At 43.8% G+C, this 12,487-nt stretch overlaps 1 protein-coding gene across 5 annotated transcripts in view; it reads left to right on the top strand.

Annotated features, from left to right (window-relative positions):
- Nucleotides 1-12,487, top strand: part of IPO5 (importin 5) — a 69,415-nt gene that overhangs the window by 17,898 nt on the left and 39,030 nt on the right. For 4 of the 5 annotated variants that reach the window (XM_003914015.3, XM_017951373.3, XM_017951374.2 and 1 more), the window contains 2 exons: nt 4,168-4,261; nt 10,427-10,507. In XM_003914015.3, the coding sequence (XP_003914064.1) occupies nt 4,168-4,261; nt 10,427-10,507 (175 nt within the window). Of the gene's footprint in view, nt 1-3,114; nt 3,481-4,167; nt 4,262-10,426; nt 10,508-12,487 lie in introns of those variants that run through there. The other variant, XM_009192113.3, reaches the window with a different exon arrangement.

The raw sequence follows: 12,487 nt of genomic DNA on the forward strand, positions 1-12,487 counted from the left end.
GAGAGAGACTTCGTTTTAAGGGGTTGCAAATGCTCCAAGCAAATTTGCCTCCAGCACTTAATGGAAGTAATGTCAAGTCCAATAAATTGCAAGGGAAAGGAGCTGGCCATTCACAGGATAAACCACTAAGTACATTACTTTGGGGCAATTTTGTTTTTGTTTTTTTATTTTAACGTGGCCAAAGCAATGGCAGCGAATACGGAGTGAGCAAAACTCAAAGTTTTCTATCCTTGCATTTTTACTTCCAATTATAGGTTAACGCTAGAAGAACTTTTATGATTAATAATATACTTTTTATTATCCCCATTTTATAGATGAGAAATTGAGGCTTAGTGACATTAAGCACTCGAGGTTACACAGCTAGTAAGAGACTAAAGATACAAATCCTCTAGACTCAAGTTCAAGGCTCTTTACCTTCCACCATTTGATCTCCTTGGGAAATAAATAAATCTATATTGCTGCAGGCTGCCTTTATGCAATATCTCAGTTATTTTCTTTTCTTTCTTTCTTTTTTTTTTTTTTTTTTTGAGAGGAGTCTCGCTCTGTTGCCCATGCTGTAGTGCAGTGGCATGATACTGGCTCGCTGCAACCTCTGTCTCCTGGGTTCAAGTGATTCTCCTGCCTCAGCCCCCCAAGTAGCTGGGATTACAGGCATGCACCACCACACCCAGCTAATTTTTTTTGTATTTTTAGTAGAGACAGAGTCTCGCCCTGTTGGCCAGGCTGGTCTCAAACTCCTGACCTCAGGGGATCCACCTGCCTCCCAAAGTGCTAGGATTACAGGCGTGAGCCACCGCACCCGGCCCCTGAGTTATTTTCTTATAAGAAAATGATACTCTCATAAACTATAAGGACACTCTCTATGAGAAATGGGCTTCTAAGTGCAGTAAGCTTCCCAGAAGGCTGAGCATTATAAACTCTCCAGAATGGCGAGCCTGCTACCAAAAATACAGTCCCCACCTAGGAGGTTTTCTGGACACCAGAACCAGTCTCCATTGTCAGGACATCTGCTATCTACCCCAAGTTTACTGGAATTTCTCCCATTTTTGGAGGGGGGTGGGTGGTCTCTTCATTCATTAACCTTAAAATGCTTCTCCTTCCCTTTTAATTGGATATTTAAAATGTTAAAATAAGGTTGGACTGTGATTTTGTGTTCTAGCAGTTGATGTCACCACTAATACAAAATTGTTTTGTTTTTAGACTGCCTGAAATAATCTTAGGTTTACGCTTTGCCTCATTAAAAAACAAGCTCCTGGCCGGGTGTGGTGGCTGAGGCCTGTAATCCTAGCACTTTGGGAGGCCAAGGCAGGAGGATCACCTGAGCTCAGGAGTTTGAGACCAGCCTGGGTAACAGGGTGAAACCCCATCTCTACCAAAACTACAAAAATTAGCCAGGTGTGGTGGCTTGTGCCTGCAGACCAGCCACTTGGAGGGGCTGAGGTGGGAGGGGCTCGAGCCCAGGAGGTGGAGGCTGCAGTGAGCTGAGATCACACCACTGCTCTCCAGCCTGGGCAACAGAGCGAGACTCTGTCTCAAAATAATAACAATAACAATAATAATAGTAACAAAAATCTGCAAACTTGATTGAAATTTCTATCATTTAGTAACTATTAAGCAAATATATGTAATCTACAGACGCATTGCCAATAAAAACACATACCACAACAGGTGTTAAAAAGTAACTGGAGATCCGGCCATACCCTAAGCAAGCCCCTAGGCAATTTATCAAATTTCGCTGTTGACCTAGTCATTTGAATGAGTTGTTTTTGTCTGTAATTCTTTTTTTTTTTTTTTTTTTTTTGAGATGGAGTCTTGCTCTGTCACCCAGGCTAGAGTGCAATGGCACAATCTCAGTTCACTGTAACCTCCGCCTCCCAGGTTCAAGCGATTCTCCTGCCTCAGCCTCCTGAGTAGCTGGGATTACAGGCGCCCACCACCAACCTGGCTAATTTTTGTATTTTTGGTAGAGACGTGCTTTCACCATGTTGGCCAGGCTTGTCTCGAACTCCTGACCTCAGGTGATCTGCCCACCTCGTCCTCCCAAAGTGCTGGGATTACAGGCGTAAGACACCATGCCCAGCCTTAAAATCTTAATAACCTTGGCTGATGATGAAACCTCCTCAGAATCCAGACACCCCAACTACACACACACACACACACACACACACACAAAACCCAAAATCAAACAAAAAAAAACCTGCCCCAAAGTAATGTGCATAGTGGTTTGTCTAGAAGAAATAACGTGGCATGAGATTGAAAACTTGTCACATCTAAGAAATAGAAATTCAACAAAGATAGGTCTGCAGACCTCCTGTAGAGAACCCATCATTGTCATGGCCCAAAACTTTCTAAGAGAATTTTCTCTAGGAATCAATTAGAGTCCGTTAGGAAAAAATCTTGGCTGGCCATCACAATTGCACGTGGATCCCAGGGCTCAGCCCAGATTCTGGACACAGTGGCCAAGATTTAAAATCATTCACCAAAGAGCAAATGCTTTGACTTTCAAAGAGCAGAACTGCAGCAGAATAGCCAACAGGAAATTAAATTCCCTAAGTTAAATACTATGTACTGCCAGCTGTGTAGAGCTACTCTCCGTCTCACCCAATATGAAACCTCCTCACTAGAGATGTAGCGTCCCTTTGGGGCAGCAATGAATTGTTTTCGTAGCTGGGCACGGTGGCTTGTGCCTGTAATCCTAGCACTTTGGGAGGCCGAGGCGGGGGGGGGGGGGGGGGGGGGGGGGGGGTTTCCCCTGAGGTCAGGAGTTCGAGACCAGCCGGGCCAAAATGGTGAAATCCCGTTTCTACTAAAAATACAAAAAAGTTTGCTGGGCATGGTGGCACATGCCTGTAATCCCAGCTACTTGGGACGCTGAGGCATGAAAATTGCTTGAACCCGGGAGGCAGAGGTTGCACTGAACCGAGATTGTGCCACTGAACTCCAGCCTAGGCGACAGAGCGAGGCTTCCACTGACACCCTTAGCCCAATGTATTGGATACAACAGGGTCTCAACAGAAGTACCCTTTGATTTGTACACCCCTCTCTCTGCCTTTGGCAGCCCCAGCAGTTAAAGAACATTGCGTGTACTATCTACGCATTAGAATGCTGAAATTGAAATTACGCCTCTGGGTTCCTAGACCGAGATTGAGATATCAACCCTGTAAACCAGGGCTCCTTTAGGAAGAAAGGTGTTTCTTGACGTTCCCAAATCATTGCGAGAACAGCATCCCTAAACAAGGGATTCAAGGGAATAGTCACAGATCCTCGGGTGGAGGCATCTTTGCTACGTGGACGTGCGAAGACGACCGCGGGCTGGGGACGGGCAGCCTGGCGGGACAGCCCCGGGCTGAATAACCCCTCTTCCGCGAAAGCCCCAGGCGTGAGTCACTGGCGGGCGCGGCAGGAGGAAGGGGCGCCCTGAGTCCATAGTCCTGGGGGAGGTCGGAGGGTCTGACAACAAGAGGAGTCTGTGGGTGGAAGGTACCTAGGAAGTGGGTCTAAAGGGGCTGCTGCCTTCCTAAATGTGGGTAAAGGGCTGGATCCCAGGGGGAGAGGGACCGAAGGGGTGGGGCCTGCTCTTGCGGCCGCGGGGAGGGGCCGGGGGTCCGCGAGAAAGAGGCCGACCAGCCCGCGGCGCCGAAATCTCCCGCGCTCAGGAGCTGGCCCCTCCTCCCGGCCAGGCCTCAGGCCCATCGCCGCGGCCGGGCCCGCCGGCCGGCTCCTCCCGCTGTCCCCGCGACGCAGCCCCGGCCCCAGCCCAGGCCTCGACCCGGACCACGACCCCGATCCCAGCCCTGGCCCGGCTGCGTAGCCGCCAGCCCACCCCACCCGCGCACAGCCGGCTGCCCACGGCGCGCGGCCAGTGACGGCACCGCAGGGTGCGTGGCCAATCAGCGCGGCCCCCGAGGAGGCGGCCTCGGCCCCGCCCCCCTGCGCCCAGGGCCAGTGAGGCGCCGGCGCCGGCGGCCGCGACGGGGTGAGAGGCCGCGAGGCCCCGCCCCGTCCTCCCCTTTCCCCTTTGCCCCGCCCTTCCCGCCCGGCCCCCCCCACAGCCCCGCGCCGCCGCTGGTGCCGGTCCCCGCGCTGGGCCCGCCCCCGCCCCTCCCGCGGCCCGCGAGCGCGCCTCACGGCTCCTGTCTCCCCTCCCTCCTTCTCTCTCACGCCTAGCGCAATGGCGGCGGCCGCGGCGGAGCAGCAACAGTTCTACCTGCTGCTGGGAAACCTGCTCAGCCCCGACAATGTGGTCCGGAAACAGGCAGAGGTAACCGAGTTCACCGCCCCCGTCTCCGCGCCCTGGCCGGCGCGCCGACCCTTTCCCGACGCCGGCAGCGCCGGGCCTCGGCCGGTCCGCGGCGGCCGCGCAGGCTGGGCCCGGCGGGCGGCGGCCGCGCAGCCCACGTGTGAGGCGGCCCGCGGCTCCCGGTCGTGCCCCCGGGCTTTTCCGGCCATTGCTGCCGCGGCGCCCGACACCAGTTACCTCCCTGCCGCCGCTCGCACCCACGTGCGGCCGCTCCCGACGCGCTGTCCCAGTCCAGGTGTGGGGTGCAGGGCGGGCCCGGGGCCCCAACTTCGCTGGCCACCCCCTTTCCGAGCTCCCCGCTCGCCCCTTTCCCGCTTTCTCCCAGCGGGAGCCCCCACCGCCTTTCCAGCTGCTGTCTCCACCCAGCCTAGCGCTGTGGGTCTCCCAAACCCTGGCTGCTACCTTACCCGTCACGCCTGCTTCTACCCCCTGCTCATCTCCCACACCGTCTGTCCCTCTCTTTTTAAATGTGTGCCCTTCCTTGTCGCTGCTGCCTTTTTTCATTTAGTTCTTTCTCATTCTAGTTCCTAACATCAGAAGCCAGATTTCCCTACCCCTTTCCACCCCCAGTTCTGTGAAGTTGCCTTTAGGGTTTCTTTCTATGCAGTTTCCACCTTACTCTGGGCTTGTAATACACTTACTCTGCTCTTCCTTCAGACAAATTTTCTTTGCTCTCTAGAGAATCGTGGGATAAATGGGATGTAGTGGGACTTCCGTTGTTTAACTGGGCCAGTACCATATGTTTAAGTCTTCAACTTCATTAAATATAACCGTAATCTGTTTTTTCAAACCACCTCTTGTTCCTGGCCTCCAAAATGTGGAGATACTTTCAAGTGACAGTAATTTAAATGTATCTGTAAGCTCATTTACCGGGTTCACTGGAAGACTGATGTTACATCGTCAGCGTTGAGACCACGATTATTACGGGATATTTCCAGGGGAGGGAGAAACTTTCCAGTTTCTTAACTGACCGCTAAACTTGGTTATATATGGGTTTTTTTGCAACCATGAGATTGAAGAGTTTTATAAGATTAAATGAAGGATGTTCAGCCGGATATTTTTAAAGAGCAAAAATTAATTTTGCATATAGCCAATGAAATTGACTACAGGTCCTCTTCTGAACTCAGGCCTGAAGACTTTTCCAGGTGTCCTTAAAACAAGTGTTAATCCTTGTTTTGAATAGATGGTGGATGTGCTGGTTATACTTAGAGGTTTTATATTAAGTGAAGTAAACACACCCAAAATTCTGTTCTATACGAAGAGGCATTTTCAACTATTCACTTTATTTTATATATGTAATACATGTTCAGGGTAAAAATTCAAACAATGAATAGGTTCTTATCCCATTTCCCAAAGGTGACCACTTTTAAGTGTCTCGTGAGTCTTTCCTGAAATTTTAACATACACATTGATTTTTTACTTGAATGGGCTTATAATACTATTTACACTATTTTGCAACTTGAATTTTTCACTCAGTATATTTCACATTGCCTCATAGGTGAGTTTTTTGGTCAGCTATAGATTATACATCATATGGATAGATATTTATATAAGCAACCTTCTATGAAATGGATATTGTGGTTTCCAGTGACCTGCTCTTTTAAAAATAGTGCTATGCACAGGAGTACATATATACCTATCTTTGCATACTTTCCCAGGTTTACTTGGAGAATACTGAAAAGTAGGATTTGTTCCTAGAAGTAATATGCATGTATTGCATCAATTTGCCTTGGGGATATGATGATGCTTAAAAAGAAAAAATTAATGCTTTCTGCTAACTCTTGAGATAATTTTTCGCCAAAATAAGTTTTTAATCCCAACGTATAATAGAAATTTCCATATGTTACAAAGCAGAACAGCATTGTAATTAGTAAGCTAGTTTAATTCTCCCTCTTCCCTCCAGTTGCTTAAGTCTCTATTGTCAAGCCTAGTGGGGAATCTCTCTTCTATTGAACTAAATACCAGTGTCTGGTTTAGCTTGAATTCCAGTTGGTGCCGGTTGTAAATCTTTTATCACTTACATCACATTGGGGATAGTTATCAGCATTCAGCACATTTTCTCATAAAGAATAATTGGAAATAAGTACTGTTATTCTCTTAGTCTCTTTATTCCTAGTGAAAACATTCAGATACCAGGATTTTGCTTTCTTTGTATATCCTGAGAATATATTAATATGTAAAGTAAGTATCACAGTACTTACTGTGATACAGAATTTTCTAATTTGACCACCCAAAAAATAAATGTTAAGAGAAGTTCTCTGGTGCCATGTAATGTCCTTTTCTTTTTTGCCTAATGAAATAAGCGTTTTATAACAAATCAAATGAAATAAAATTAGCGTTAAGTCTGATACAGCAAATATAGAAATATTTTCTATGAACTGAAAAATTGGCCAGGGCTCAGTAAATATCTTTGTAATTTACTCATTCAAAATAAAAATACTTAGTTGACACATAAATACCAAACTGTTGACTAAGGTGACTTCTTTTGTATTCAAATATGGTTATATATTTGGTTGATATCATTGAAGGGATGTCAAAACTCTAAAAAGTTAAAACTTTTTTCATCGTATACGCCATTCAATAGGCTTTATAGTTTATTTGTATTTTTTAAAACCTGTAAGGATATTAACTTTATAGAAAATGTTTCTCATTTGAAGAAACATATGTGAATGTCCCTAACTCTCAGAATACAATAACTATTGAATAAATAGTTGACAAGTAGTACAGAGTATTCATGGTATTTATCACTAGACATTTTTATACGACATAAGCTTAAGTATTTATTAATCATATGCTTGGATTTTGTTTTTTTACTAAGGTTCTCCATACAGAATTTGTTCCTCATTGATTCTAATAGAGAATTTCATTGAGTGTTTTTTGTAGAGATGGGGTCTTGCTGTGTTGCCCAGGCTGGTCTTGAACTCCTGGCCTCAAGTGATCCTCCCATCTCCCAAAGTGTTGGAATTACAGGCATGAGCCACCACACCCAGCCCGTTGTTGAGATTTCAATAGACAGCGGATAACAGTGAAAAATATACCTGATTGTTGAGGAACCAGGGTGTTAATAGATAAAAGTCAGGCATCCCCTTTTACTTTTCCTCATACAAGGTAGGCTCACTATAAATATTTATGGAATGAGATGAGTACATATGAGCATTTCTTCATGGGCAGGGAAGAGGCAGAGGAGAAGTCTTTGCATTGTGTAAATTGTATAAGGTGGAATCAGATAGAATTGAAATTTTTTTTGCCACAACACTGGTAACATTCACTGAACCTAAGGACTAGTGCTAGGAATAGTATTAGAAACAATCTTTATAAATCTTTTGTGCTGATGTGCTAGGTACTCAGATACAAAGATAAAGAGTTACCATTCCTGTCTGTGTGGAACTTAGACTGTTTAACCATTATCCTTTTTTTTTTTTTTTTTTAAATTATTATACTTTAAGTTCTAGGGTACATGTGCATAACGTGCAAGTTTGTTACATATGTATACTTGTGCCATGTTGCTGTGCTGCACCCATCAACTCGTCAGCACCCATCAACTCGTCTAACCATTATCCTTGACCATTGTGATGGTATTGATGTAATACTGTATTTGGATTACCACAATGGAACATATCAGATGGAGAGAACCCTCTCTCAACAGAAGTCATCTGTCACTCATACTAAACTCTCCCACCATTGGCTTCTAATTCATTATGGAGTAGAGTTTAATATTTGACCCAATGTTGAGTCTACTAGAGTTAGACCAACAGTCTTTATAGTCAAACCAACAATTCCCCCTGGGCAAGAGTAGGGAGCTTCAGGATTTATATTAGGTTTTCTGAGAGTGATAGCCTAGTAAAGAAGTGTTTGGCCGGGCACAGTGGCTCATGCCTGTAATCCCAGTACTTTGGGAGGCCGAGGCGGGTGGATCACGAGGTCAGGAGTTCAAGACCAGCCTGGCCAAGATGGTGAAACCCCGTCTCTACTAAAAATACAAACAAATTAGCCAGGCACGGTGGCAGGTGCCTGTAATCCCACCTACTCGGGAGACTGAGGCAGGAGAATCCCTTGAACCTGGACAGCAGAGGTTGCAGTGAACCAAAATCGCGCCACTGCACTCCAGCCTGGGCTACAGAGTGAGACTCTATCTCAAAAAAAAAAAAAAAAAAAAGTTTTTGCAAAAACTTGATTTAGACTACTGGAAATTTAAGTGTTAAACATTGTTCGCATTACCAGTGTATAAGTGGCTAAGCTGGGTGCTTTTTATTGTATAGTGAGATACTTTTTAAATGAAAACATTATACTGCTGGTATAAGGTAAATATTAAGTGAAAAGTCTCAAAGGTACATAACCAGGGCCGGGCGCGGTGGCTCAAGCCTGTAATCCCAGCACTTTGGGAGGCCGAGACGGGCGAATCACGAGGTCAGGAGATCGAGACCATCCTGGCTTACACGGTGAAACCCCGTCTCTACTAAAAAAATACAAAAAAACTAGCCGGGCGAGGTGGCGGATGCCTGTAGTCCCAGCTACTCGGGAGGCTGAGGCAGGAGAATGGCGTAAACCCAGGAGGTGGAGCTTGCAGTGAGCTGAGATCTGGCCACTGCACTCCAGCCTGGGCGACAGAGCGAGACTCCGTCTCAAAAAAAAAAAAAAAAGAAAAGAAAACAAAGATACATAACCATTTTTGCATTCAGCTTGTAAATATCTTTACATAAGTTATCTCTTCTGGATAAGTAAATTCAGACCATCTTCTCAGCTGTGAATACTTTTTGGCACAGTTTTCAGCATTGTTATGATCCTATGTGCTTTTTACTAGAATGGGAACTTGAGGTTATCAGAAGATCTTGAATTCTCCTTTCCCCCAAAATCTGTTCTTCCCCAGACAGATATGTTTGAAAAGTTTGAAAACTGTGTAGCACTGCATAAATATAATGGTTGTTTAATGAAGTGAAACAGCTTTCAATACCAGAGAGATTTTGAATATGGTTGGCCTTAGAGGACCAGAGTTCTGTCTGCTATTCATTGTCTGTGATCTTGGGCAAGTCATTAACTTATAAGCTTTTATTTCCTTATCTGTTAATATCTCATGGATGCCATGGGACACTTAGTAAAAGGTTTAAGGTAGGTATAGATTCAAAATAGCCTTGTTTTTCCTCCCTTGTCACTTCGTTCCAGAGAAGCCGCGTAGATATAGAGATATGGTAGCAATGAGAGCAGGTAAGCTCTAAAGAAATTAATGTTACCCACGTAAGACTCAACTCTAAATTGCTGGATAAGAATGGATTATCTATTTACTAGGAGGCTTCTTAGAGGAAGCAGTTCCAAGTGTACTTAAGTTGATTTCTTTTCCACAGTGAACGAATTAGAATTCTTGCATATGAATCTGCACTTCTCTGGACAGCATATAGTTGGTTCTTGTTTTTTAATCCATTCTGATCATCTGTCTTTTAATTGGTGTCAACTTTTTGTTGTTAACCAATTTGTTGTGATTTTACATTATTAACAGAGTATAGAGTGTCCTGAGTCACAAACCTCTTGCTAATAGATTTACAAAAGACATTAAAGCCTCCTGGCCAAATTGATCCTGACCACATTCATTTATCTATGTAGTATGGTTTTAGTATGATCCTTGCTTGGAAGAAAATGTAGCATAAAGGATTTGAATACTTTGTTTCTCTGACTTATTTCCAGGTGTATGTCTGGTGGTTCTAAGTAGTGGTAATTTGAACCAGTTGTACATCATCCAGTCTAAAAAATGTTAACAAAACAGTTTCTCATGATGTAAGGTGATTTTAAGTGAGCACTAATATTGGCAGCACAATGGCTTAAGTCACATTTGGCAATTTTTTGGCCCTCTTAGACCTTGAGTTTTGTTAACCAGGGATCATAAGTTGGGAAAACATGCACACACATTAGAGACATTTATTTAAGAGATATAGGTAGAAAGGAACTTGAGAACAACCCTTTGGACATCTTCTCTTTCCTAACATATCTGAAGTGTATTTCATGTCACAGAAGGTGTTAACACCAGACCTAGATTAAATAATTTCTCGTGCATCCTTCCCACTCTTCATTTCTTTCATTGATTTACTCATGAAGTTTTCTAACATTCTTTCCTAACCATTTTTTCTTCCCACGCAGGAAACCTATGAGAATATCCCAGGCCAGTCAAAGATCACATTCCTCTTACAAGCCATCAGAAATACGACAGCTGCTGAAGAGGTACTACCTTAATATTTGTGACTATTACATTCTTAGAAAATAAGATGATGATCGTAGTAGAAATGAGAATTGTGATTTATCACATAGACTTTACTAGAACTTTGTACTTATTATTTACTAAAAGCTACTTAGGAATTATAATGTAATTTTTTAAGTACTTTGTATTAATGATAATTGCCTTTTTTCCATATAAGATAATGTGTCTAGGGTAGATGAAGGTTAATGGTTTTATAAATTGCATAAGAATTATTAAAGTGATTTGATTTGATTGATTGATTGATTTTGAGATGGAGTTTCACTCTGTTGCCCAGGCTTGAGTGCACTGGCACCATCTCGGCTCACTGCAAGCTCTGCCTCCTGGGTTCAAGCAGTTCTCCTGCCTCAGCCTCCCGAGTAGTAACTGGGATTACAAGCCTGCGCCACCATGCCTGGTTAATTTTTGTGTTTTTAGTAGAGACGGGGTTTCACCATGTTGGCCAGGCTGGTCTCGAACTCCTCACCTCAAGTGATCCACCCCTGTCAACCTCCCAAAGTGCTGGGACATGAGCCACCATACCCAGCCTAATTGAAGTGCTTTTTGCAGCTAAAAATCTTTCCTTGAAACAATTTATTCTGAAGAAGTAAATTAGTTCAGTGTTTTGATGTGTTATCAATGTTTTGAAAAAACATTTTTTTCCAATCTTTACAAATTTATGCTTATAACCATCTCTAGATGAAGTGTATGTACTAAAGATATACTTAGGAATGGAGACATTTTCTAGAATATTTTATTAGAATCATGGTTTTTAGCTAATTACCTACTTCCTATACCAAATTCAAATTTGTTTTCATTTTAAGAATTATTTTTCCCTATGGTAAAAACAAGGCTGTTTTCTTTGATTTTATAGTTTCATACTTCTGATTGAGGCATTTCGTAGCTAATTTTCTTCCCCCCACCCCCAATTATAAGTTAATATCCTCATAAATATTGAATGCCATTGAATATGTTTACTTTGGAAAAGGTATAAAAATACCCAAGTCTAGAAAACTATTCTACCTACAAAACATTACATTTAGAGTTCATAGTGTAAGAATTTTTTGCTAGCAGTCAAACTCTATGTAAAATGCTTATCCTTGATGGAAATAAGTCACGCCAAACTTTTACATTATGTTTCACCTGACTTCTTCCAGTCAATCAATTTTCTCTAAGCAGATGAATAGTCAATCAGTTTAGACTAGCAACTTCATGTTCTCCCAACCACTTTAAAAGCCATATGAAAGTATCCCAGGTTTTTTTTCCTAGATGACAAGAGGTACTTTTTTGCTTTTGTAGCATGTTTTTTTCTGTAACTCAAAATGGATGTCAAATGTGAATAACCCTATGTAGGGTGACTTCTATCACTAAAAACAGATGACTTTTAATTCTTGAAGATTAGTGCAAGTTAGCTAGTAAACAGAATTTAAAGCCAAGAATAATAATGAAAATTATTGAATTTTAATTTTAAAAACTTGTATTAAGCCTTATTTAAATTTTTTTTTTTTTTTTTGAGACGGAGTCTCGCTCTGTCGCCCAGGCTGGAGTGCAGTGGCCGGATCTCAGCTCACTGCAAGCTCCGCCTCCCAGGTTCACGCCATTCTCCTGCCTCAGCCTCCCGAGTAGCTGGGACTACAGGCGCCCGCCACCTCGCCGGGCTATTTTTTTGTATTTTTTTAGTAGAGACGGGGTTTCACCGTGTTAGCCAGGATGGTCTCGATCTCCTGACCTCGTGATCCGCCCGTCTTGGCCTCCCAAAGTGCTGGGATTACAGGCTTGAGCCACTGCACCTGGCTTGTGTTTTGTTTTTTAGAGACAGAGTCTTGCTCTGTTGCCCAGGCTGGAGTGCAGTGGCCGGATCTCAGCTCACTGCAAGCTCCGCCTTCCGGGTTCACGCCATTCTCCTGCCTCAGCCTCCCGAGTAGCTGGGACTACAGGCGCCCGCCACCTCGCCCGGCTAGTTTTTT

Source organism: Papio anubis, chromosome 15 (assembly GCF_008728515.1).
Source record: "Papio anubis isolate 15944 chromosome 15, Panubis1.0, whole genome shotgun sequence".
Taxonomy (NCBI): Eukaryota; Metazoa; Chordata; class Mammalia; order Primates; family Cercopithecidae; genus Papio; species Papio anubis.